The 26,707-nt window shown below is 48.6% G+C and overlaps 1 protein-coding gene across 2 annotated transcripts in view; it reads left to right on the top strand.

The window, feature by feature from the left end:
• The window catches only part of LOC140717708 (solute carrier family 22 member 6-A-like), a 33,696-nt gene that overhangs the window by 3,264 nt on the left and 3,725 nt on the right, over positions 1-26,707 (top strand). The window contains exons 3-10 of one of the 2 annotated variants that reach the window (XM_073031381.1): positions 388-542; positions 2,710-2,878; positions 8,323-8,446; positions 8,972-9,084; positions 19,008-19,222; positions 24,455-24,563; positions 25,007-25,210; positions 25,833-26,138. In XM_073031381.1, the coding sequence (XP_072887482.1) occupies positions 388-542; positions 2,710-2,878; positions 8,323-8,446; positions 8,972-9,084; positions 19,008-19,222; positions 24,455-24,563; positions 25,007-25,210; positions 25,833-25,926 (1,183 nt within the window). In that variant the 3' untranslated portion in view covers positions 25,927-26,138. Of the gene's footprint in view, positions 1-387; positions 543-2,709; positions 2,879-8,322; positions 8,447-8,971; positions 9,085-19,007; positions 19,223-24,454; positions 24,564-25,006; positions 25,211-25,832; positions 26,139-26,707 lie in introns of those variants that run through there. The other variant, XM_073031382.1, reaches the window with a different exon arrangement.

The following is a 26,707-nucleotide window of genomic DNA, read 5'->3' as shown; positions in this document are numbered from 1 at the left end:
CACCAAATGGAGGGTGTGTGGAATACACGGCCTGGGTTGGGGGTACAGGGAGATACATTCAGGAAGTTTCAGAAACTCTTTGACAGGGACATGGATGATAGAAAATCTGGAGGGCTATGTGGGAGGGAAGGGTTAGATTGATCTTGGACTGGGTTGAGGGTCAGTACAACAGGATGGGCCGATGGGTCTGTACTGTGCTGTAATGTTCTGTTTTCTATGACAGTTCTGGAACAGTTCAGACTCCTGGATAATATCAGTCGAACATCACACAGCCGTTCAGACATTAACCGCATCACCAGGACCAGAGAGCCACTTACCGACGCTCTCCTGTCATGTCAGCGTGGGCTCCTGGTCTCCAGTATTTACCCAATGCTTCTCGCCCGTCAGGTTTGGCCGTCGGACCCTGCTGCTATGGTCCCACTTCCTGGTCGCCATGTCAGGGACGTGTGGAGCATTCTCCTCCTCCTTCCCGCTCTTCTGCTTCTGGAGATTTCTGTCGGGGGTCGGCTTGTCAGGCATCGTCATCAACAGCGTATCTCTCTGTGAGTAAACAGTCGCCTCGGAATAGAAGGATATTCCCTTAAGACAGAGATGAGCAGGGATTTCTTCAGCCAGAGGGTGGTGAATCTGTGGAATTCATTGAAAATACAACATTAGTGTTCACTTCCAGAGGGCTAGAATATAAAAGGAAGGTTAAAATCCTGAGAATTTATAAGGCATTGGTCAGACCGCACTTGGAGTGTTGCAAGAATTTTGGGACCTTAACTAAAATAAGATGTGCTGACATTGGAGAGGTTCCAGATGATGTACAGGAGAATGATCCCAGGAATAAAAGGGTTAATGTATGAGGGGTGTTTGGTGCCTTTGGGCCTGTAATCACTTGAGGTTAGAAGAATGGGGGGATCTCACTGAATCCGATCGGATATTGAAAGGCCGAGATAGAGTGGACATGAAGAGGATGTTCCCAATAGTGTGAGAGTCTCGGACCAGAGGGAACTGCCTCAGAACAGAGGGATGTCCCTTTAAAACAGGGATAAGGAGGAATTTCTTTAGGAGAGGGTGGAGAATCTGTGGAATTCCTTATCACAGCCAGATGTGCGTGCCAAGTTGTTGGGTTATTTAAATCAGTGTTTGATAGGTTTTTCATTAGGCAGGGGTTAAAGGTTACGGCGAGAAGTCAGAAAAATCGGTTGGAGTGAAAAATCAGCCTTCACTGAATGGGGAACAGACTCGATGGGCCAAATGGCCTGATTCAATGGTTCAATTTAATATCAGCGCATGTATACAGTATACAACCTGAAATTCTTACTCTTCACAGACACCCACCAAACAGAGAAAAATCCCAAAGAATGAATGAGAGGGAACGCCAGAACCTCAAAGCTCCCCCTCCCTCCCGCACACAGAGGCAGGAAAAACATTAACCCTCCCCTCCCACTCCTTGCCCCAGCAAAAAAAAACAACACCCCCACCGTGCAAGCAGTCGCAAATCCCCAGAGACCAACATCTAGACTCTGTAAACTCTCTCGTTCCTCCATCAGACTTTCTTTACCCATGCACAAGGAGAACAGCCCCAGTCCCTGTCACCAAAGTGTCGTGTCAGAACAGAAAATGCCATTGTTATGCAGAATTGACTCACAGTCACGGATACAGACCGTTTGGTAAACTGTGTATCGTCAGGTTCCTTCCTTGCAAGATCAATTGCCATTCACAATAGAGCTGTTAAAGTCAATAGAAACTACAAATTGACGACTGATGGTAACCTGAAGTTTGTAAGGCAATTGTCCTTTCCTTGGTGTGTGTGTTTCACACCCTGATCTCATCTCCTGTGAAATGTCTCCAGTCCCCTGCTGTGCACAGGGAAGCGATGCTCTGCAAGACCTTTCTTTCCCGGGCTCTCTGCACTCTATCCTTGTCTGGATATTATGTTAACCCTTGCCTTCCCATAACTCCCTCATTGTAGGTGGGCAGCAGCCATAACAATCTCAACCAGCACTTTTGCCCCTGATATTCTTGAAATTAAGGTGGAGGGGTGGAGATACATCTCTACCAAAGGAGGTGTTCCTTCCACCAGCCTGTAGGTCACCCTTGGGCAAGGTGTGGCACCTACTTTACCCCCCGATCAGGGTCACGTGAAGCCATGGGATCAGGCGGTGGAACAAGTCCTGGTTATGTGACCACTGACGTCAGGAAGAGTATTGGTAATGGCTGCAGTCACCCATCTTGTGAAGACACTACCCAGGAGACAAAAAAACAACTTCTGCGGAAAAATTTGCCAAGAACATTCATGGTCACGGAAAGACCGTGATCACTCACATCATATGACACTAACAAATGAACGATTCTTAGAATATGCCTGTTCTTACCCAGACAACCTCATATAATCTCCCCGCAGACTGGTCCTGGCGATAAGTAGCCAATTCAGAATGAACACACAAAGCACCGGACAGACGGAATCTATGGGGAGAGATGGACAGTTAATGTTTCAGGCAGAGGCCTTTGAACTGGACTGAAAGGTTGGGGATAACGAAGGGCTGAAGTTGGTGGAATGAGATAGGAAAGGAGAGTGGGGTGAGAGGTAAATGGGAGGGGGTTGAGGAGGGCGGATGTTGACAGTTGGGGGGAGGGGACCTAGAGGGATGATAGAGAGGGTGGAGGAGGGGAAAGAAGCCACTTTGATTAACACATCGTCTCTCTCTGCTTTCCACCTAGTGGTCGAATGGATTCCGACCAGAGTTCGAACTCCCGCTTTGATGACCCTTAACTTCACTTACACGTACGGCCAGCTCCTCCTGCCCGGGATCGCTTACGGTCTCAAGGACTGGCGTTCGCTCCAGCTCTCAGTCTCCGCCCCATTCTTTGCCTTCGTCCTTTGTTCCTGGTAAAGTCCAACGCCACTCGTCTCTTACTTACTCGAATCAAAAGTCACCACTGTGAGTCTGCCATATTTATTTCATTTAGAGCTGTGACACGCTGACAGCCCACAAGGCCCAATTACACTCACATGATAATTCTCCTACTAACTTTGGAGGAAACAGGATCACCTGGAGGAAATCCATGCGGCCACCGGGAGAATGCACAGACCGCGGCGGGAATTGAACCCCGGTCACTGGTAGTGTAACAGCGTGACGCCAACCACTACTATCTCGGCCCGCCGGGATCGGGGCAAAGGGAGAGTTTCAGGGGTAACGATAATGAAAACGGTCAATTAAATAAGGAACAATGATGTCAGGGCTTTATCAATCGACAGTGAGGCTCCATGGAACCGTGGGTAATCAGAAACCCCGTGTCACTGTTAGGAAGGTTACTTGAGTAGAATACAGACAGGAAGAATGTGTGTGAGGCCAGTGTTCTGTGCTTGGGGTCGGATGTGGGAGGTCTGGGCCAGATGTGTCGAGCTGCAGCCCCTTAGGGACCGCGTTAGGGAACTGGAGATGCAGCTCGATGACCTTCGTCTGGTCAGGGAAATTCAGGAGGTGATAGATAGGAGCCACAGCAGGGCCTCGTGAAAGTGCGTAATAGTCAGGAGAGGAAAGGCAACAGGCAGATGGTAGAGAGTACACCTGTGGCTGTCCCAGTTAACAATAAGTACTCTTGTTTGAGTACTGTTGGGAAGAACAGCCTACCTGGTCGCATCTCTGGTACAGAGTCTGGCCCGGTGGCTCAGAAGGGTAGGGAAAGGAAGAGGAAGGCAGTAGTGATAGGGAACTATAGTTAGAGGGTCAGACAGGCAATTCTGTGGACGCAGGAAAGAAACTCAGATGGTAGTTTGCCTCCCAGGTGCCAGGGTCTGGGATGTTTCTGATCACGTCCAGGATATCCTGAAGTGGGAAGGAGAACAGCCAGAGGTCATGGTACATATTGGTATCAATGACATAGGTAGGAAAAGGGAGGAGGTCCTGAAAACAGACTACAGGGAGTTAGGAAGGAAGTTGAGAAGCAGGACTGCAAAGGTAGTAATCTCGGGATTACTGCCTGTGCCACGTGACAGTGAGTATAGGAATAGAGTGAAGTGGAGGATAAATGCGCGGCTGAGGGTTTGGAGCAGGGGGCAGGGATTCAGATTTCTGGATCATTGGGACCTCTATTGGGGCAGGTGTTACTTGTACAAAATGGACAGGTTGCACTTGAATCCCAGGGGGACCAATATCCTGGTGGGGAGGTTTGCTAAGGCTATTAGGGCGAGTTTAAACTAGGATTGCTGGGGGGTGGGAACCGAATTGAAGAGACGGAGGAAGAGGTGGTTGGCTCACAAATAGAGAAAGCTTGGAGACAGTGCAAGAGGAAGGATGGGCAGGTGATAGAGAAGGGATGCATTCAGACCAATGGTTTGAGATGTGTCTATTATGAGTATTATGAACAAAGCGGATGAGCTTAGAGAGTGGATCAGTACTTGGAGCTATGATGTTGTGGCCATTACAGAAACTTGGATGGCTCATCAGACCCCACTTGGAGTACTGTGTTCAGTTCTGGTCGCCTCACTACAGGAAGGATGTGGAAACCACAGAAAGGGTTCAGAGGAGATTTACAAGGATGGTGCCTGGATTGGGGAGCATGCCTTATTAAAAATAGGTTGAGCGAACTCGGCCTTTTCTCCTTGGAGTGACGGAATATGAGAGGGGACCTTATAGAGCTGTATAAGATGATGAGAGGCATTGATCTTGTGGATAGTCAGAGGCTTTTTCCCAGGGCTGAAATGGCTGCCACAAGAGGGCATCGGTTTAAGGTGCTTGGGAGTAGGTACAGAGGAGATGTCAGGGGTAAGTTTTTTTACGCAGAGAGTGGTGAGTATGTTGCTGGCAACAGTGGTGGAGGAGGATATGATAGGGCCTTTTAAGAGACTTTTGGATAGGTACATGGAGCTTAGAAAAATAGAAGGCTATGTGTAACCCCAGTAATTTCTAAGGTATGGACATGTTCTGCACAACTTTCTGGGCCAAAGGGACTGTTTTCTATGTTTCAGGGGCAAGAATGGTTACTTCAAGTGCCAGGCTTTAGATGTTTCAGAAAGGACAGGGAGGTAGACAAAGGAGGTGGGGGTGTGGCACTGTTGATCAGAGATAGTGTCACGGCTGCAGAAAAGGAGAAAGTCATGGAGGGATTGTCTACGGAGTCTCTGTGAGTGGAAGTTAGGAATAGGAAGGAGTCAATAACTCTACTGGGTGTTTTTTATAGACCACCCAATAGTAACAGGGACATTGAGGAGCAGATAGGGAGACAGATCCTGGAAAGGTGTAATAATAACAGGGTTGTTGTGTGGGAGATATTATTTTCCCAAATATGGATTGGCATCTCCCTAGAGCAAGGGGTTTAGATGGGATGGAGTTTTTAGGTGTGTTCAGGAAGGTTTCTTGACACAATATGTAGATAAGCCCACAAGAGGAGAGGCTGTACTTGATCTGGTTTTGGGAAATGAACCTGGTCAGGTGTCAGATCTCTCAATGGGAGAGCATTTTGGAGATAGTGATCACAATTCTATCTCCTTTACCATAGCATTGGAGAGGGATAGGAACAGACAAGTTAGGAAAGCATTTAATCGGAGAAGGAGAAAACTGAAGCTATCAGGCAAGAACTTGGAAGCATAAATTGGGAACAGATGTTCTCAAGGAAAGGTATGGAAGAAATATAGCATATGTCCAGGGGATATTTGTGTGGCGTTCTGTATAGGTACATTCAAATCAGACAGGGAAAGGATGGTAGGGTACAGGAACCGTGGTGTACAAAGGCTGTTGTAAATGTAGTCAAGAAGAAAAGAAGAGCTTACGAAGGTTCAAAAAACTAGGTAATGATAGAGATCTAGAAGATTATAAGGCTAGCAGGAAGAAGCTTAAGAATGAAATTAGGAGAGCCAGAATCGGCCATGACAAGGCCTTGGTGGGCAGGATTAAGGAAAACCCCAAGGCATTCTACAAGTATGTGAAGAGCAAGAGGATAAGATGTGAGAGAATAGGGCCCATCAAGTGTGACAGTGGAAAAGTGTGTATGGAACTAGAGGAGATAGCAGATGTACTTAATGAATATTTTGCCTCAGTATTCACTACGGAAAAGGATCTTAGTGATTGTAGAGATGACTTACAGTAGACTGAAAAGCTTGAGCATGTAGATATTAGTGAAGAGGATGTGCTGGAGCTTTTGGAAAGCATCAAGTTGGATAAGTCATCGTGACCGAACGAGATGTACCCCAGGCTACTGTGGGAAGTGAGGGAGGAGATTGCTGAGCCTCTGGTGATGATCTTTGCATCATCAATGGGGACGGGAGAAGTTCCGGAGGATTGGAGGTTTGCGGATGTTGTTCCCTTATTCAAGAAAGGGAGTAGAGATAACACAGGAAATTATAGAGGAGTGAGTCTTACTTCAGTGGGTGGTAAGTTGATGGAGAAGATCCTGAGAGGCAGGATTTATGAACATTTGGAGAGGCATAATATGATGAGGAATAGTCAGCATGGCTTTGTCAAAAGCAGGTCGTGCCTTAAGAACCCGATTGAATTTTTTTGAGGAAGTGACTAAACACATTGATGAAGGAAGAGCAGTAGATGTAGTGTATATAGATTTCAGCAAGGCATTTGATAAGGTACCCCATGCAAGGTTTATTGAGAAAGTAAGGAGGCATGGAATCCAAGGGGACATTGCTTTGTGGATCCAGAACTGGCTTGTCCACAGAAGGCAAAGAGTGGTTGTAGAAGGGTCATATTCTGCATGGTTGGTCACCAGTGGAGTTCCTCAGAGATCTGTTCTGGAACCCCTGCTCTTCGTGATTTTTATAAAAGACCTGGGTGAGAAAGTGGAGGGATGGGTCAGTAAATTTGCTGATGACACAAAGGTTGGGGGTGTTGTGGATAGTGTGGAGGGCTGTCAGAGGTTACAGTGGGACATTGATAGGATGCAAAACTGGGCTGAGAAGTGGCAGATGGAGTTCAACCTGGATAAGTGTGATGTGGTTCATTTTAGTAGGTCAAATATGATGGCAGAAAATAGTATTAATGGTAAACACAAAGTACACTGCAGATGCTGTGGTCAAATCAAGACGTACAAAAAAAGCTGGATGTACTCAGCAGGTCGGGCAGCATCCGTTGAAAGGAGCAGTCAACGTTTCAGGTTCTTCTGGTTCTTCACACTTTTCTGGACCGAACTCCATCAGCCACTTCTCCAGCCCAGCCCTGCAACCTGACAATATCCCATTGTAACCTACGATAACCTTCAACACTGTCCACCACTGCACCAATCCACCCCAATTCCAAGCTGGATTCCCGGATCATACATCTGTGATCTTCTGCACACGTTATTCCAGCTCGGAGCTCTCAGAGAAGAGAAAAGTCTCAGAAGGTACTGTACCTCAGAAGGGGGGGGTGGGGGGGGGAGTGGAATTGGGAATTAACACTCTAAAGCTGTTCTCAACCAGCTTTGATGTCCTGTTAGTTCAGAGTTCAGGCTAAACATATTATCCAAGTAAGTATACAGTCCGTCACCAGGCACTACCCTGAGAATCATTTCTTTGAAGGCATTTACAATAGAAATTATGAAAAACTTTACATTACAAAGATTGACACACAACCCATGTCCAAAAGAAGACAAGTGGTGCAAATAAAATCAATAACGTTGAGAACAGGAGTTGCAGAGTCTGGGAAGTGAGTCCATTGTGTGCAGACGCACTTCAGTGTTCTCCAGGTGAAGTGAAGTTCTCCAGGATGGATCAGGAGCCGGATGGTTGAGGGGTAATAACTGTTCCTGAACCTGGTAGTGTGGGACCTGAGGCTCCTGTACCTCCCAACCAATGGTAGTAGTGAAAAGAGGGCACGGCCTGGACAGCTGGCGTCTTTGCTGACGGATGCTGCCTACTTGTCACAGTGCTCAGTGGTGTCAGAGTCAGAGAACAGTACAATAAAGAAACAGGCTCTTCAGCCCATCTATCCTGCACTGACCTATTATTCTTCCTGGTCCCATCAACCTACACCTGGACTATAACACTCCATACACCTCCCATCCAAACTTCTCTTAAATGTTGCAATCAAACCTGTCCACCACTTCTGCTGGCAGCTTGTTCCACCCTATGAGTGAAGAAGTTCCTCCTCAGGTTGCCCTTAAATATTTCACCTTTCATACTTAACCCATGATTTTTGGTTGTGGTCCCACCTAAATACAGTGGAGAAAGCCTGCTGGCATTTACCCTATCTATACCCCTCACAATTTTGCATAGCTCTATCCGATCTCCCATCATTCTGCCACGCTCCAGGAAATAAAGTCCTAACCCCCTCAGACTTCCCCTATAACTTAAGTCCTGCATTCTTTCAATCAACCTGCAATGAGTTATCATCCTTGCTGTCACAGGTGGCTCTCGGAGTCGGCCCGATGGCTCATCGTGAACGGCAAGGAGCACGTTGCTCTGAAGCAGCTGAAGAGGGTGGCGAAGGTGAATGGCCGGGAGGCAGAAGGGGAGAAGCTCACCGTTGAAGTAAGCACCATTCCCGGAAACGGATCCTACTGGCGTACCCGATCTGGCCTCCATGGCACCTTAGCTCCGGCACACAGCCGCTGTTTGATGGCTGGATAGTTCAGCGGTTTGTCCAACGTTTTACAGAGACGGCGATTCAGGTTTGATTCACGCCACTGTCTGTAAAGAGTTCTCTCTGTAACTCTGTGGGTTTCCTCCAGGAGCTCCAGTTTCTTCCCACATCCCAACGACGTACAGGTGCATTGTGGGTAGGTTAATGTTGGCGTCGGTTCTGTGAAAGGCGCCGTTTGCGTCAATGACCAACACAATCAAAGCGAGTGCCACCACGCTTCCCGTGCCAACATAACATGCCCACAACTGACTAACCATAACCCAGACTGCTCTGGAATGTGGGAGGAAACCGGAGCACCCGGAGGAAACTCCATCCATAGCTGCTGCCTGACCTGCAGATTTCCTCCAGCATTTTGTGTACAGAGATGACTACGTTTGCATTTTTCATTCTGACCGACACCATGTGTTCCACAGATTCTGAAGGCAAGTGTGGAGAATGACCAGCTCACTGCCAAGAAGCAGAGTGCGTTGGATCTGTTCCGGACACCAATGATGCGACGGATCACCTGTTGTTCGATGGTTGTTTGGTGAGTGAGATTCTTTCCCATCAGACCTGGACCCACGAAAAGTGCCTCACTACTTTTTTAATTTCTACTTTTGCACTACTTATTGAATTTAACAAACAAACAAACAAATAAATAAACAAACATAAATACACAGTTTTTTTCTGTTATTATGTATGGCATTGTAATGCTGCTGCAAAGACAGGTTTCACAGCATTATGTCAGTGATATTAAACCGGATTTTGCGTCTGAGTTCTCCCTGTTTTTGAGTAAAAGAGAGTATGATCGAGGAATTGGTTTCCAGAGCAAAAGGCGAGGTAGGGAGAGAGGGATGAAGTGAGACACTGGGAGGTGATAGGTGAGACCAGGTGAGGGGGAAGGTGGGTGGATGGGGGAGAGGGGGATGAAGTGAGACACTGGGAGGTGATAGGTGAGACCAGGTGAGGGGGAAGGTGGGTGGGTGGGGGAGAGGGGGGGATGAAGTGAGATACTGGGAGGTGATAGGTGAGACTGGTGAGGGGGAAGGTGGGTGGGTGGGTGGGGGAGAGGGGGGGATGAAGTGAGACACTGGGAGGTGAGAGGTGAGACCAGGTGAGGGGGAAGGTGGGTGGGTGGGGAGAGGGAGGATGAAGTGAGACACTGGGAGGTGACAGGTGAGACCAGGTGAGGGGGAAGGTGGGTGGGTGGGGGAGAGGGGGGGATGAAGTGAGACACTGGGAGGTGAGAGGTGAGACCAGGTGAGGGGGAAGGTGGGTGGGTGGGGAGAGGGAGGATGAAGTGAGACACTGGGAGGTGACAGGTGAGACCAGGTGAGGGGGAAGGTGGGTGGGTGGGGGAGAGGGGGGATGAAGTGAGACACTGGGAGGTGATAGGTGAGACCAGGTGATGGGGAAGGTGGGTGGGTGGGGAGAGGGAGGATGAAGTGAGACACTGGGAGGTGACAGGTGAGACCAGGTGAGGGGGAAGGTGGGTGGGTGGGGGAGAGGGGACGTGAAGTGAGACACTGGGAGGTGATAGGTGAGACCAGGTAAGGGGGAAGGTGGGTGGGTGGGAGAGAGGGGGGATGAAGTGAGACACTGGGAGGTGACAGGTGAGACCAGGTGAGGGGGAAGGTGGGTGGGTGGGGGAGAGGGGACGTGAAGTGAGACACTGGGAGGTGATAGGTGAGACCAGGTAAGGGGGAAGGTGGGTGGGTGGGAGAGAGGGGGGATGAAGTGAGACACTGGGAGGTGATGGGTGAGACCAGGTGAGGGGGAAGGTGGGTGGGTGGGGGAGAGGGGGGGATGAAGTGAGATACTGGGAGGTGATAGGTGAGACCGGTGAGGGGGAAGGTGGGTGGGTGGGTGGGGGAGAGGGGGGGATGAAGTGAGACAATGGGAGGTGAGAGGTGAGACCAGGTGAGGGGGAAGGTGGGTGGGTGGGGAGAGGGAGGATGAAGTGAGACACTGGGAGGTGACAGGTGAGACCAGGTGAGGGGGAAGGTGGGTGGGTGGGGGAGAGGGGGGGATGAAGTGAGACACTGGGAGGTGAGAGGTGAGACCAGGTGAGGGGGAAGGTGGGTGGGTGGGGAGAGGGAGGATGAAGTGAGACACTGGGAGGTGACAGGTGAGACCAGGTGAGGGGGAAGGTGGGTGGGTGGGGGAGAGGGGGGATGAAGTGAGACACTGGGAGGTGATAGGTGAGACCAGGTGATGGGGAAGGTGGGTGGGTGGGGAGAGGGAGGATGAAGTGAGACACTGGGAGGTGACAGGTGAGACCAGATGAGGGGGAAGGTGGGTGGGTGGGGGAGAGGGGACGTGAAGTGAGACACTGGGAGGTGATAGGTGAGACCAGGTAAGGGGGAAGGTGGGTGGGTGGGAGAGAGGGGGGATGAAGTGAGACACTGGGAGGTGACAGGTGAGACCAGGTGAGGGGGAAGGTGGGTGGGTGGGGGAGAGGGGACGTGAAGTGAGACACTGGGAGGTGATAGGTGAGACCAGGTAAGGGGGAAGGTGGGTGGGTGGGAGAGAGGGGGGATGAAGTGAGACACTGGGAGGTGATGGGTGAGACCAGGCGTGGGGGAAGGTGGGTGGGTGGGGGAGAGGGGGATGAAGTGAGACACTGGGAGGTGAAAGGTGAGACCAGGTGAGGGGGATGGTGGGTGGGTGGGGGAGAGAGGGATGAAGTGAGACACTGGGAGGTGATAGGTGAGACCAGGTGATGGGGAAGGTGGGTGGGTGGGGGAGAGGGGGGATGAAGTGAGACACTGGGAGGTGATGGGTGAGACCAGGTGAGGGGGAAGGTGGGTGGGTGGGGGAGGGGGAAGGTGGGTGGGTGGGGGAGAGGGGGGATGAAGTGAGACACTGGGAGGTGACAGGTGAGACCAGGTGAGGGGGAAGGTGGGTGGGTGAAGTGAGACACTGGGAGGTGACAGGTGAGACCAGGTGAGGGGGAAGGTGGGTGGGTGGGGGAGAGGGGGGATGAAGTGAGACACTGGGAGGTGATGGGTGAGACCAAGTGAGGGGGAAGGTGGGTAGGTGGGGGAGGGGGGGTGAAGTGAGACACTGGGAGGTGATCGGTGAGACCAGGTGAGGGGGAAGGTGGGTGGGTGGGGGAGAGGGGGGATGAATTGTGACACTGGGAGGTGATAGGTGAGACCAAGTGAGGGGGAAGGTGGGTAGGTGGGGGAGGGGGGGTGAAGTGAGACACTGGGAGGTGATCGGTGAGACCAGGTGAGGGGGAAGGTGGGTGGGTGGGGGAGAGGGGGGATGAAGTGAGACACTGGGAGTTGATAGGTGAGACCAGGTGAGGGGGAAGGTGGGTGAGTGGGGGAGAGGGGGATGAAGTGAGACACTGGGAGGTGATAGGTGAGACCAGGTGAGGGGGAAGGTGGGTGGGTGGGGGAGAGGGAGGATGAAGTGAGACACTGGGAGGTGATAGGTGAGACCAGGTGAGGGGGAAGGTGGGTGGGTGGGGGAGGGGGGGATGAAGTGTGACACTGGGAGATGATAGGTGGGACCAGATGAGGTGGAAGGTGGGTGATTCTCAGATCAGAATCAGGTTCAATGTCACTAGCATAGGTTGTGAAATCAGTGCAAAGAAAGTAGTGAGGTATTCTTCATGGCTCATTAAGACCATGAGACGATATAAGAGCAGAAGTAGGCTATTTGGCCCATCGAGTCTGCTCTGCCATTCAATCATGGGCTGATCCAATTCTTCAATTTATCCCCACTCCCCTGCTTTCACCCCATACCCTTTGATGTCCTGGCTAATTAAGAACCTATCTATCTCTGCCTTAAATACACCCAGTGAATTGGCCTCCATAGCCACTTGTGGCAACAAATTCAACAGATTTACCACCCTCTGACTAAAGTAATTTCTCCACATCTCTGTTCTAAATGGACATCCTTAACACTGAAGTTGTGCCCTCTTGTCCTAGGCTCCCCTACCATGGGAAATAACTTTGCCATATCTAATCTGTTCAGGCCTTTAACCTTCGGAATGTTTCTATGAGATCCCCCCTCATTCTCTTGAACTCCAGGGAATACAGCCCAAGAGCTGCCAGACGTTCCTCATACGGTAACCCTTTCATTCCTGGAATCATTTTCATGAATCTTCTCTGAACCCTCTCTAATGTCAGCACATCCTTTCTAAGATAAGGAGCCCAAAACTGCACACAATATTCCAAGTGCGGTCTCACAAGTGCCTTATAAAGCCTCAACATCACATCCCTGCTCTTATATTCTATACCTCTAGAAATGAATGCCAACATTGCATTCGCCTTCTTCACCACCTGGAGGTTAAACTTTAGGGTATCTTGCACAAGGACTTCCAAGTCCCTTTGCATCTCTGCATTTTGAATTCTCTCCCCATCTACATAATAAGATGCCCATTTATTTCTTCCACGAAAGTGCATGACCATACACCTTCCAACATTGTATTTCATTTGCCACGTCTTTGCCCATTCCCCTGAACTATCTAAGTCTCTCTGCAGGCTCCCTGTTTCCTCAACACCACTCGCTCCTCCACCTATCTTTGTATCATCGACAAATTTAACCACAAATCCATTAATACCACAGTCCAAATCATTGGCATACATCGTAAAAAGCAGTGGTCCCAACACCGACCTCTGTGGAACTCCACTGGTAACCGGCAGCCAACCAGAATAAGATCCCTTTATTCCCATTCTCTCGTTTCTGCCAATCAGCCAATGCTCCACTCATGCTCGTAACTCCTCTGTAATTGCATGCAATCTTACCTTGCTAAGCAGCCTCATGTGTGGCACCTTGTCAAAGGCCTTCTGAAAATCCAAGTACACCACGTCTACTGCATCTCCTTTGTCTACCCTGCTTGTAATTTCCTCAAAGAATTGCAGTAGGTTAGTCAGGCAAGATTTTCCTTTCAGGAAACCATGCTGGCTTTGGCCTATCTGGTCATGTGCCTCCAGGTACTCCGTAATCTCATCCCTAACAATGAATTTCAACAACTTCCCAACCACTGCTGTCAGGTTAATGTCGTGGTTTCTTGAAATTATCAGGAGATGCAGAAGGTTCTTTGAGAAGTTTAAGCCTTTATTTGCAAACAAAAGCTGAGACAATTAATGAGCGTGTCACTAATTGTCCGCCAAGCCCTAGTTCTTATCTTAGTTGCATTAGCATACCCTCATCTCCTATCTCAGTTACCCTATCCGCTTGCAACGCTTATCAGCAGCACATTAGCTTCTCGATTCGCCACCAGTATTTCTGCTCAGTAGCCCATACTTGCTCTAGTCTACTCCCTGGAACACGTGTCCCCCTTTCCGGCCTTGACTGGTCCCCATACCATCACACCACTCCACGATCCCGTCTACCACCGTTATCTCTACATGCTTACTTTCACTGTTGCTACATTCTCAAGGCACTGATGCGTTCAATAGTACAGAGACAATACAGAGATTTCATTCTGGCTAATAAGTTGGATACATAGTAAATACAAGGCTGGTTACATAGTTTTGGTTACACAGCAAACAATGCAACTTTGTTCTCCAATACTAACAGGTCTATAGTTTCCTCTCTGCTGCCTTCCACCCTCCTTAAATAGCAGAGTAACATTTGCAATTTTCTAGTCACCCGGTACAATCTATTGATTCTTGAAAGATCATTGTTAATGCCTCCGCAATCACTCCAGCTATCACATTCAGAACCCGAGGGTGTATTCCATCAGATCCAGGAGATTTATCCACCCTCAGACCATTAAGCTTCCTGAGCACCTTCTCAGTTGTAATTGTCACCGCACAAACTTCATTTCCCTGACACTCTCGAATGTCTGGTATACTGCAGATGTCTTCCACTGTGAAGACTGATGCAAAATACACATTCAGTTCCTCTGCCATTTCTGCACCTCTCATTACAATATCTCCAGTGCCATTTTCTATTGGTCCTATATCTACCCTCAGCTCTCTGTTACCCTTTACAGTATATAGGTTAAAAAAGCTTTTAGTATCTTCCTTGATATTAGTCACCAGCTTCCTTTCATAATCCATCTTTTTCTTCCTAATGACCTTCTTAGTTTCCTTCTGCAGGTTTTTAAAAGCTTCCCAATCCTCTATCTTCCCACTAGTTCTGGCTTCCTTGAATGCCCTCTCTTTTACTTTTACTTTGGCTCTGACTTCACTTGTCAGCCATGGTAGTGTCCTTCTTCCCTTTGAAAATTTCTGCTTATTTGGAATATATCTGTCTTGCACTTCCCCCATTTTTCACAGAATCTCCAGCCATTGCTGCTCTGCTGTCCTTCCTGCAAATGTCCCTCTCCAACCTTGGCCAGTTCCCCTCTCATGCCATTGTAAATTCCTTTATTCCACTGAAATACTGACACATTGGAATTTAGTTTCAAAGTGAACTCGATCATATTATGATCACTATTCCCTAAGGGTTCCTTAAACCTAAGCTCGCTTATCACCTCTGGATCATTGCACAACACCCAGTCCAGCACAGCCCATCCCTAGTGGGCTCAACAACAAGCTGTTCTAAAAAGCCATCCCTTGGACATTCTTCAAATTCTCTCTCATTTTCCCAATCCACTTTCATGTTAAAATTCCCAACAATTATCATGACATTGCTTTTCTGACACACCTTTTCAATCTCCGGCTGTAATTTGCAATCCACATCCTGGCTGCTGTTTGGAGGCCTGTATACAACTGCCATTAGGATCTTTTTACTCTTGCTATTTCTTAACTCAGCCCATAGAGACTCTACACCTTCTGACCCTAAGTCATCCCTTTCTAATGCTTTAGTGTTATTTCTTATAAACAGGGCCACACTACCCCCTCTGCCTACTAACATACCCCACTGTCACCCACCCCATACCAAGGACATACGGTGTATCAGAAAGATAGGTTAGTAGGCAGAGGGGGTGGTGTGGCCCTGTGTTTAAGAAATAATCCCCCCACGGTCTCTGCTCTCTAGTCAACATATATATATGTATCTCAGGCTCGGGTGGTTGTAGGAGTTGACTCTGGGACTGCACAAAGTGGTTCTGACAGCTCTAGACACCTTTCTTCTCCAATGATCGTCACTGCTCTCCTCAATTGATCGATGAATCGGATCCAGATGACATCAGACGTAATCTCCACTGTGTAGGAGAGTGGTTCAGGTCTGTCCTTAGTCTCTCTAAGTACCCACATTTGATCACCTCTGTAGTCGCCCACCAGGACAGCTTGTCCAGGAGTGAAACATTGAATCTCCTTGTTTGAGGAGCCCTCGGCTTGTCTCAGCTGTTTGGACACTGCTTCTGAGAACGGGTTTGAGGAAATCCAAGAGTGACTCAGGAACAGCACAGCTGGAGAGCTGTTGGTTGTGGAGTGTGCTGCAATGAGACATGTAAGCAGGAAATTTGCGAGCTCCTGGTTCAGTGTCAGTGCAGTGAGATCTGCTGACATTGCTCGCAGTGCCTTCTTTAGACTCTGGACAAACCTTTCTGCCAAGACATTTGTAGCTGGGAGGTACGGTACAGATGTAATATGTCTTAGTTCACTGATGTTCAGGAACGATTGAAACTCTTCTGCAACAATCTGTGGTCCGTTGTCACTAAGTGTTCTGGAGCAGCAGTCATTGAGAAGAGGTTTCTCAACACATCAGCGTGTGAGGCTGTTGGGAACACTTCAGGCCACTCTGTAGCTGCATGCACGACTAACATCAAATGTTCTGGCAAAATCCACATGAATCCTCTGTCAGGGCAATGCAGGCAACTCCCAGGGACGGGGAGGTGAGCTCGTGTTGGCAGTGCAAGGCAAGCTGCTCGATCTGAGGCCACTCACCACACAAAGCCTCGAGCCAACACTTCCTGCTGCTGATTCCAGCCATTTTGGACACCTATGTAGACCTGAGACCGTGTGGGGTCTTTTCCGCTTCCCCTTTGAATCATCCCTGTCGTAATAGAGAGACTCAATTTGCATGAGGGAGAATATGTCGAGGAGTGTCCTCTTGTAAATTTTTCAGTTATTTCCTTTTACAAAGATAAACGGGACAATCCGTCAGCATTTCCATGGTTAGTTGTCCTTGTGAATTTGATCTTGCCCTTTAAGAAACAGAGCCCATCTCTGCATTAGTGCTGCTGTTGTTACTGGGACACCCTTCTGTGGGTTGAAAATGGACACCAGTGGTTGATGATCAGTAACGAGGGTAAACTCTCTCCCATACAAGTACTGGTTGAAATGTTTTACACCCCAAACCAGACTCAAGGCCTCTCTGTCAATCTGGGTGTAATTTTTCTCTTTATCAGTACACTGTAATGATTTGATCAGTATGGACAGTATGCAAGACAGGCTTTTCACTGGCTCTCGGTAACAAGTTTCAAACACACATGCATGCAAAGTGAAGCTGTACCAGAGCTGTGCTCTGTCCACACTCCTACACGGGTCAGAGTGCTGGCGTATGACAGAGAACGACCTTGCCAAGCAGTTGTCATTCCACACCACGAGCCTCCATATTTTCTGGCCAAGAAAGATCTCCAACCACGCTCTACTCTTTCAGTGTCACCAAGAGGACATGGCCATCATCATCATGAGGAAACGTTGGTAATGGATTGGGCACATGATGAGAAGAGAGGCCAACTCCACCACCAACACAGCACTTCACTGGATCCCTGAAGGGTGGAGGAAATGCAGGAGACCAAAGACAACTTGAGCCAGAAGTGATGACCCTGAACCACACCTGGAGCACAACAGAGAAGATAGCCAAGGACAGACAGAGACAGAGGACCTTCATTGCTGCCCTATTGACCACTAGACTATAACCATAATGCATAGGATCTGAATTAGGCCATTCAGCCCATCGAGTCTGCTTCGCAATCCCGTCATGGTTGATCTCGGATCCCTCCAACCCCATACACCTTCTCGACATTTCCTTTGATGCCCTGACCGATCAGGAAACTATCAACTTCTGTCTTAAATATACCCACCGACGACCTCCATTCCTCACAGAGCATTCCACCACTCTCTCGCTAGAAAAAATACTCCTTACTTCTGTTCTAAAAGGTTGCCCCTCAATTCTGAGCCTGTGCCCTCTAGTTCTGGACTCTCCTACCATAGGAAACATCCTCTCCACATCCACCCTATATAGTCCTTTCAGCGTTCAGTAGGTTTCAATGAGATCCCTTCACATTCTTCTAAATTCCAGTGAGTACAGGCCCAAAGCTGCCAAATGTTCCTCATATGTTAACTCTTTCATCTGCACAATCATCCTTGTGAGCCTCCTCTGGACTCTCTCCAATCACAACACATCCTTTCTGAGATACGGGGCCCAAAACTGTTGACAATGCTCCCAGTGCAGCCTGATTTGTGTCTTTTGAAGCCTCAGCATTATCCCCTTGCTTTTATATTCTATTCCCACTGAAATAAATGCCAAGTTATTGGGTGCATTTAAGGCAGAGGTAGATAGGTTCTTGATTAGCCAGGGCATCAAAAGGTATGGGGAGAAAGCAGGGGAGTGGGGATGACTGGAAGAATTGGATCAGCCCATGATTGAATGGTGGGGCAGACTCAACAGGCCGAATAGCCTACTTCTGCTCCTAAGTCTGATGGTCTTTTATAGAGACTAGGTTTTTAAAGCTCTTGGCTGGACTTGTGCGGTAACACTTCCACTGCGCCTGTGCACTCCTCCAATCAACACGGGTGGCATAACAGGCAGTAGCAAAATTACTACTACTACTATTACGTACACACACTCATATGCGCACACTCCACACGTACACACGCGCGCACACATGCCCACTCTCACACTCACACACACCCAATGCCAGAGCTCAGGATCGAACCCACGACTCTGGAGCTGGGAGACAGCGTCACTAGCCACTACACCGTGGTGCCACCTGTCATTACTATAGACTATAGACAGTTGTGACCCCAGCACTGATCCCTGCGGCACTCAGTTTGCCTCTTTACAACCAAGATGCCTCTGCAGAAATCATCCCGACCTGATCATGCTCCATTTAGTACATGGAGAATCACAGCACAGTACAGGCCCTTTGGCCCACAATGCTGTGCTGACCCTTTAACCCACTCCAAGATCAATCTAACCTTCCCTCCCCCATTGCCCTCCAGTTTTCTATCCTCCATGTGTCTTATCTAAGAGTCTTTTAAATGTCCCTAATGGATTTGCCTCTGCCATCACTCTGCCCTGGCAGAGCATTCCACATACCCACCAGTCTGTATGTGCTAAACCTAACCTTAACTTCCTCCCTATACTTTCCTCCAATCACCTTAAAATTATGCCCCCTGTATTAGTCATTTCCACCCTGGGAGAGAGTCTCTGGCTGTCCACTCGATCTGTGCCTCTTATCATCTTGTACACCTCTATTGTCACCTCTCATCCTCCTTCACTCCAAAGAGAAAAGCTCACACAACCTTTCCTCACAAGACACGCTCTCTAATCAGACAGCATCCTGGTGAATCTCCACTCCGCACATTTTGTGTTTTGTTTTTGTGTGAACAGGTTTTCAACGAGCTTCGCCTATTATGGGCTGTCGATCGACCTGCAAGGGTTCGGAGTCGACATCTACCTCATCCAACTCATCTTTGGAGCCGTAGACATTCCAGCAAAGATCGTGGCCTTCCTGACGCTGAGCCTGATCGGGAGAAGGTTCACACAGGTCACCTCCCTTACCCTGGCAGGGTCCACACTGCTGGCAAACGCCATTATTCCCAAAGGTAGGAGTTCATCAGTATATTCTCTCAACAGGAAGGATGAGAACATTAGTGCTCATGGGAATCCAGTTTGGTAAATGCAGTCTGTACACACAGATAAACATTGGCTTGTCGTTGTGTTGAGCGTGCACACTTCACTGTCTTCCACCTTCTCATAATGATCCTACAGGAAGCCTTTCCCGCCGTACATGGTGTAATATTCCGTTTCTTTAGTAATGAGGATGTGTAAGTGTGTATTTGTTGTCTGTATACTCTATACCCATTTATTTTGTAATGTGATTGTAACTACATTGTGAGGTGCCTCAAATTCTGATTCATGTGAGGCCTTCAGTTAACTCAAAGGGTATTTAAAGATGTGTGTCCCGGTGCTGAATAAATGGGCTGGAACGGTCTGTGTGGGAGGGAGAGGGAGAGGGAGGGGGAGAGAGAGAGAGGGAGAGAGAGGGGGGAGGGGGAAAGAGAGAGAGAGGGAGGGAGGGGGAGAGAGGGAGACAGAGGGGAGGGGAAAGAGAGAGAGGGAGGGGGAGAAGAGAGAGAGGGAGAGAGAGAGAGAGAGCGAGATCGAACAGACAGGAGTGTTCACACTGCACAAAGTTGGGAGCTGTTATTGTGTTCAAAGTTTGAAGTGCATTTATTATCAAGGTATGGAAAAATTATGCAGCCTTGAGATTCACCTGCTTACAGGCAGCCACCGAGCGAGGAACCTGACAGAACCCAATTTGAAAAAAAGACTAACAAACACCCAAAGTGCAGAGAGAAAAACAAATTGTGCAAACAATAAAAGTCATAGCTTTCAGAATGGAAGTGTGTTTCTATGAGTGCGAGTGTGTGCGTGTGTGTGTGTGTGTGGTGTGAGTGTGTGTGAGCGAGTGTCTGAATGTGTGTGCATCTGTCTGTGAGTGTGCATGTGAGTGTGTGTGTATGCGGGTGTGCGTGTGAGTGTATGTGTATGTGTGTGAGTGTGTGAGTGTGTGTGTATGTGTCTGTTTGCTTGTGTGCATGTGTCTGTGTCTCTGCCTGTATGTGTATGTGTTCGTATCTTGACGGACGGGAGTGAAGAACAGGGCTTTATTTTGTTATTTGACGGACGGTGGGATGAAGGACGGGGTTTGTTTTGTTGTTTGATGGACGGTGGGATGAAGGACGGGGTTTGTTTTGTTGTTTGATGGACGGTGGGAGTGAAGGACGGGGTTTGTTTTGTTGTTTGATGGACGGTGGGAGTGAGGGACGGGGTTTGTTTTGTTGTTTGACGGACGGTGGGAGTGAAGGACGGGGTTTGTTTTGTTGTTTGATGGACGGTGGGAATGAAGGACGGGGTTTGTTTTGTTGTTTGATGGACGGTGGGAATGAAGGACGGGGTTTGTTTTGTTGTTTGATGGACGGTGGGAATGAAGGACGGGGTTTGTTTTGTTGTTTGATGGACGGTGGGAATGAAGGACGGGGTTTGTTTTGTTGTTTGACGGACAGTGGGAGTGAAGGACGGGGTTTGTTTTGTTGTTTGACGGACGGTGGGAGTGAGGGACGGGGTTTGTTTTGTTGTTTGACGGACGGTGGGAGTGAAGGACGGGGTTTGTTTTGTTGTTTGATGGACGGTGGGAATGAAGGACGGGGTTTGTTTTGTTGTTTGATGGACGGTGAGAGTGAAGGACGGGGTTTGTTTTGTTGTTTGATGGACGGTGGGAGTGAAGGACGGGGTTTGTTTTGTTGTTTGATGGACGGTGGGAGTGAAGGACGGGGTTTGTTTTGTTGTTTGATGGACGGTGGGAGTGAAGGACGGGGTTTGTTTTGTTGTTTGATGGACGGTGGGATGAAGGACGGGGTTTGTTTTGTTGTTTGATGGACGGTGGGAATGAAGGACGGGGTTTGTTTTGTTGTTTGATGGACGGTGGGAGTGAAGGACGGGGTTTGTTTTGTTGTTTGATGGACGGTGGGAGTGAAGGACGGGGTTTGTTTTGTTGTTTGATGGACGGTGGGATGAAGGACGGGGTTTGTTTTGTTGTTTGATGGACGGTGGGAGTGAAGGACGGGGTTTGTGTTGTTATTTGACGGACGGTGGGATGAAGGACGGGGTTTGTTTTGTTGTTTGACGGACGGTGGGATGAAGGACGGGGTTTGTTTTGTTGTTTGATGGACAGTGGGAATGAAGGACGGGGTTTGTTTTGTTGTTTGACGGACAGTGGGAGTGAGGGACGGGGTTTGTTTTGTTGTTTGATGGACGGTGGGAATGAAGGACGGGGTTTGTTTTGTTGTTTGACGGTCGGTGGGAGTGACGGACGGGGTTTGTTTTGTTGTTTGACGGACAGTGGGAGTGAGGGACGGGGTTTGTTTTGTTGTTTGATGGACGGTGGGAATGAAGGACGGGGTTTGTTTTGTTGTTTGACGGACGGTGGGAGTGAGGGACGGGGTTTGTTTTGTTGTTTGATGGACGGTGGGAATGAAGGACGGGGTTTGTTTTGTTGTTTGACGGACGGTGGGAGTGAGGGACGGGGTTTGTTTTGTTGTTTGATGGACGGTGGGAATGAAGGACGGGGTTTGTTTTGTTGTTTGACGGTCGGTGGGAGTGAAGGACGGGGTTTGTTTTGTTGTTTGATGGACGGTGGGAATGAAGGACGGGGTTTGTTTTGTTGTTTGATGGACGGTGGGAGTGAGGGATGGGGTTTGTTTTGTTGTTTGATGGACAGTGGGAGTGAAGGACGGGGTTTGTTTTGTTGTTTGATGGATGGTGGGAGTGAGGGACGGGGTTTGTTTTGTTGTTTGATGGACGGTGGGAGTGAAGGACGGGGCTTTATTTTGTTGTTTGACGGACGGTGGGAGTGAGGGACGGGGTTTGTTTTGTTGTTTGAAGGACGGTGGGAGTGAAGGACGGGGTTTGTTTTGTTGTTTGAAGGACGGTGGGAGTGAAGGACGGGGTTTGTTTTGTTGTTTGATGGACGGTGGGAGTGAAGGACGGGGTTTGTTTTGTTGTTTGATGGACGGTGGGAGTGAAGGACGGGGTTTGTGTTGTTGTTTGATGGACGGTGGGAGTGAGGGACGGGGTTTGTTTTGTTGTTTGACGGACAGTGGGAGTGAAGGACGGGGTTTGTTTTGTTGTTTGACGGACAGTGGGAATGAAGGACGGGGTTTGTTTTGTTGTTTGAAGGACGGTGGGAGTGAAGGACGGGGTTTGTTTTGTTGTTTGATGGACGGTGGGAGTGAAGGACGGGGTTTGTGTTGTTGTTTGACGGACGGTGGGATGAAGGACGGGGTTTGTTTTGTTGTTTGACGGACAGTGGGAATGAAGGACGGGGTTTGTTTTGTTGTTTGACGGACAGTGGGAGTGAAGGACGGGGTTTGTTTTGTTGTTTGATGGACGGTGGGATGAAGGACGGGGTTTGTTTTGTTGTTTGATGGACGGTGGGAGTGAAGGACGGGGTTTGTTTTGTTTTTTGACGGACGGTGGGAATGAAGGACGGGGTTTGTTTTGTTGTTTGATGGACGGTGGGAATGAAGGACGGGGTTTGTTTTGTTGTTTGACGGACGGTGGGAATGAAGGACGGGGTTTGTTTTGTTGTTTGATGGACGGTGGGAATGAAGGACGGGGTTTGTTTTGTTGTTTGACGGACGGTGGGATGAAGGACGGGGTTTGTTTTGTTGTTTGACGGACGGTGGGAGTGAAGGACGGGGTTTGTGTTGTTGTTTGATGGACGGTGGGAGTGAAGGACGGGGTTTGTGTTGTTGTTTGATGGACGGTGGGAGTGAAGGACGGGGTTTGTTTTGTTGTTTGATGGACGGTGGGAATGAAGGACGGGGTTTGTTTTGTTGTTTGATGGACGGTGGGAGTGAGGGACGGGGTTTGTGTTGTTGTTTGATGGACGGTGGGAGTGAAGGACGGGGTTTGTGTTGTTGTTTGATGGACGGTGGGAGTGAAGGACGGGGTTTGTTTTGTTGTTTGATGGACGGTGGGAATGAAGGACGGGGTTTGTTTTGTTGTTTGATGGACGGTGGGAATGAAGGACGGGGTTTGTTTTGTTGTTTGATGGACGGTGGGAGTGAAGGACGGGGCTTTATTTTGTTGTTTGACGGACGGTGGGAGTGAAGGACGGGGTTTGTTTTGTTGTTTGATGGACGGTGGGATGAAGGACGGGGTTTGTTTTGTTGTTTGATGGACGGGGTTAGTTTTGTTGTTTGATGGACGGTGGGAATGAGGGACGGGGCTTGTTTTGTTGTTTGATGGACGGTGGGAGTGAGGGACGGGGTTTGTGTTGTTGTTTGACGGACGGTGGGAGTGAGGGACGGGGTTTGTGTTGTTGTTTGAAGGATGGTGACTGTTGACTGCAATTTTGCCCCATCATCAGCCTCTCCTTGCTGGCAGTCTCACTTGACACTGCCTCTATTTGTGAACTGTCTTCCTCATCCTCACCCCTTTCACTCCCATCCCCATCCCCCTACCAAACTACTTTAAACCCTCCAACAACTCTAGCAAACCTGCCTGGATACTGGTTGTCCTCAGGCCCAGGTGTAACGGTCTCTTTGGTACAGGTTGTAACTTCTGCAGAAGAGATGCTCAGTGACCCTGCCATGGTACCATGGAATGATCTCCATGGTACATCTGTAGAAACTGCCGAGAGTTTTTGGTGATATCCCAAATCTCCTGAAACTTCTAATGAAATCTATTGAAATATATTGTTGTAGGTCTGGGGACCTTTTATTGAGTACTTTCATAACCTTCCTCTTAACTAAGGTTTTTTTTCGGTCCCTTGCTTTCAGCTCCTTTTTTTTTGTAGTAGGCATTAATATCTTCTGTTGCTAAGTGTATTTACAGTTTTGGGGGCTTTGATTGTCCTGATTTATATTCTCTATATTGTGTTGTGGTTGGTCTGGAGCTTTTTTGTTTGTTGCGGGGCTTGGGGAGGATACTAATTTTACATGTCTTCAATTTGGGTGCTTTCTCAATTATCTTTCTTTGTATCATATTATTATTGTATGTTTATTTTTGCACTGTATCAATGTTCTTCATTTTGATCCGGGGTCTTTTTTATCTGTAGCTATGTAGAAAATGTATTAAAAAACTAATAATAAAAAAAAGAAATATATTGTTGTGCCTTCTTTGTAACTGCATCAGAGGCAACAATTTTGACTCAAATCCAACAACACCTTGGGATTATTCTCTGGCTGTTTATGTGTTTTGGTGCCTTAAGTGAGGCTCCTCCCGTCTGCAAGGTGAGTAACCGCCCGCTGCCTCTCTTTCCCTTCCAGAGCTGCAGACTGTCCGGACTTCGCTCGCTGCCTTTGGTAAGGGATGTCTCTCAGCCGCCTTCAGCTGCTGCTACCTTTATGCCAGTGAACTTTACCCAACGGTGGTCCGGTGAGTACCCCGGACACCCTGCGGTCTACCCGGGTCTGGAACTGAACTCACATCCCAGATGGGGTGGGTCCCCGACCACCATCCGGAGGGCTACACTCAAACATAATTTTCATTTAGAGATACAGGCCATTCCAGCCCAATGAGCCCTTGCCGACCAGTGACACACACGTCACCAATTGACCTACTAGCCCGAGGGTCTTCAGAATGTGGGAGGAAACCGGAGCACCAGAGGGAAACCATGTGGCTAGCAGGGGAGCGGACAAACTCCTTACAGACTGTGGACGTTGTGAAGTCTGTTGTCCAGTGGCAGCAGGACAGTGCAAGTCGGAAATGACTATAATTTACAAAGCTCCTAAAACTGATTCTCCCCTTTTCCCTTTAGAGTAGGGAAAAGGATAACTCCACGGATAACTCGTTCTGTTTCTCTGTGTCCCCTCCAACAGGCAGACAGGAATGGGGTTCGTAGGTACCATGGCCCGGGTGGGCGCAATGGTGGCGCCCATCGTAAGAATGAGTGGCGATTACATCCCCTTTTTGCCATCTACGACATATGGCGGAATGGCTGTAATCGCAGGATTAACTGCCTTCTTGCTTCTGGAGACACGGAACATCCCGTTACCAGAAACAATCGAAAATGTAGAGAACAGGTTTGTATCTGTCGTGTGCTGACTGGGGTTCTCAAAACACCAAGGCCGACAGGAACGATGTATTTCTAGGTCCCCACTTGGTGGGAGAGATGTGATAGAGCCAGAGCCAGATTCAGCAAGGTACTCCCTGGGATAAAGAGGTTTAGTATGATGAGAGTCTGGAGAGGGTGCAGAGGAGATGCACCACGATATTCCCTGGGATGGAGAGTTTTGGTCATGAGATGAGAGACTGGAGAGGGTACAAGAGAGATTCACTAAGGTATTCCCTGGGATGGAGAGGTTCAGTAATGATGAGAGACCAGAGAGGGTGCAGAGGAGATTCACCAAGGTATTCTCTGGGATGGGGAGGTTCAGTTATAAGGAAAGAGCAGTTGAGGAGGCAGGAGTTCTGTGTATTTATATCAAAAATGCAACCGAGAGCAAAATAGTTCATTGTCCATTCAGAAATCCGATGATGGAGGGGAAGAAGCTATTCCTAAAACGTTCAGTGTGTATCTTCAGGCTCCTGTACCTCCTCCCTGATGGTAGCAATGAGAAGAGGCCGTGTCCTGGGTGGTGCAGGACCTTCATGATGGATGGGAGATGTGACAGTTGTAATCAGCAGAGTATTTTTTCTGTTTAGAGCCAAGAAGAGCTCTAAAAGGGTCAACAAATTACGGAATGAAGATGTCCCACTGCAGGAAGTTCATACGTCGCTCATGAAACAGACGGTTTAAGCACATCCGACGCCCCATCCAGACGCCGCCGCACCCTGTAGCTATTTAAAGGCAGGTCGGCCATGATAGTATTGACAGGACAGGCTGGACAGGCCGAATGGACAGTTCCTCCTTCCGTTTCAGATGTTGTGATGTGGATGTGTGCACGGAGATTCTCTCACAAACCGATCAATAAAGTGAACAAAAGCTCTAATTTCTCTGAAGCTCTAAAACTCTCTCCTTGTGAATTCTTCCTGCTGGTCTAACTCGCTGACGTCCACGTGCCTGCGCAGTCGTGGCTCGATCAAAGCATCTATGAAGGGGAACGAACAGTCAGTGTTTCAGGCAGGAAACATTGACTCTTTGTTCCTTTCCATAGATGCTCCCTGTCCTGCTGAATTCCTCCAGCATTTAAAAAAAATTTTAAAGAGCGTCCTGAAGGCTGCGTCGCCTATCTGCTGCAGGGATTCAGGACATATTATCTGACCTGCAGAGGAATTTGCAGTGGGAGTGGGAAGATCCTGTTGTGGACCACGCGGGTACCACCGACATAGTTAGAACAAGGAAAGGGGTTCTGCCGAGAGAATTTGAGCAGCTAGGGACTAAATTAAAACGCAGAACAAAAAACATGGTAATCTCTGGATTACTACCTGAACCACGTGCAAATAGCGTCAAGAAGATTAGAGTTAAATATATGGCTCAAGCATTACTTTTTTCTTTTTTATCTTTTGCCTTTACTTTATCTATTCTTCTCCAATCTGTTGAAACCACCCCCTACTGTTTAGATTAAAGCCCTATCCAC

This window comes from Hemitrygon akajei, chromosome 28 (genome assembly GCF_048418815.1).
Source record: "Hemitrygon akajei chromosome 28, sHemAka1.3, whole genome shotgun sequence".
Classification (NCBI taxonomy): Eukaryota; Metazoa; Chordata; class Chondrichthyes; order Myliobatiformes; family Dasyatidae; genus Hemitrygon; species Hemitrygon akajei.
The sequence above is the reverse complement of the archived record's forward strand: the minus strand, read 5'-3'. Positions and strand labels throughout refer to the sequence as shown.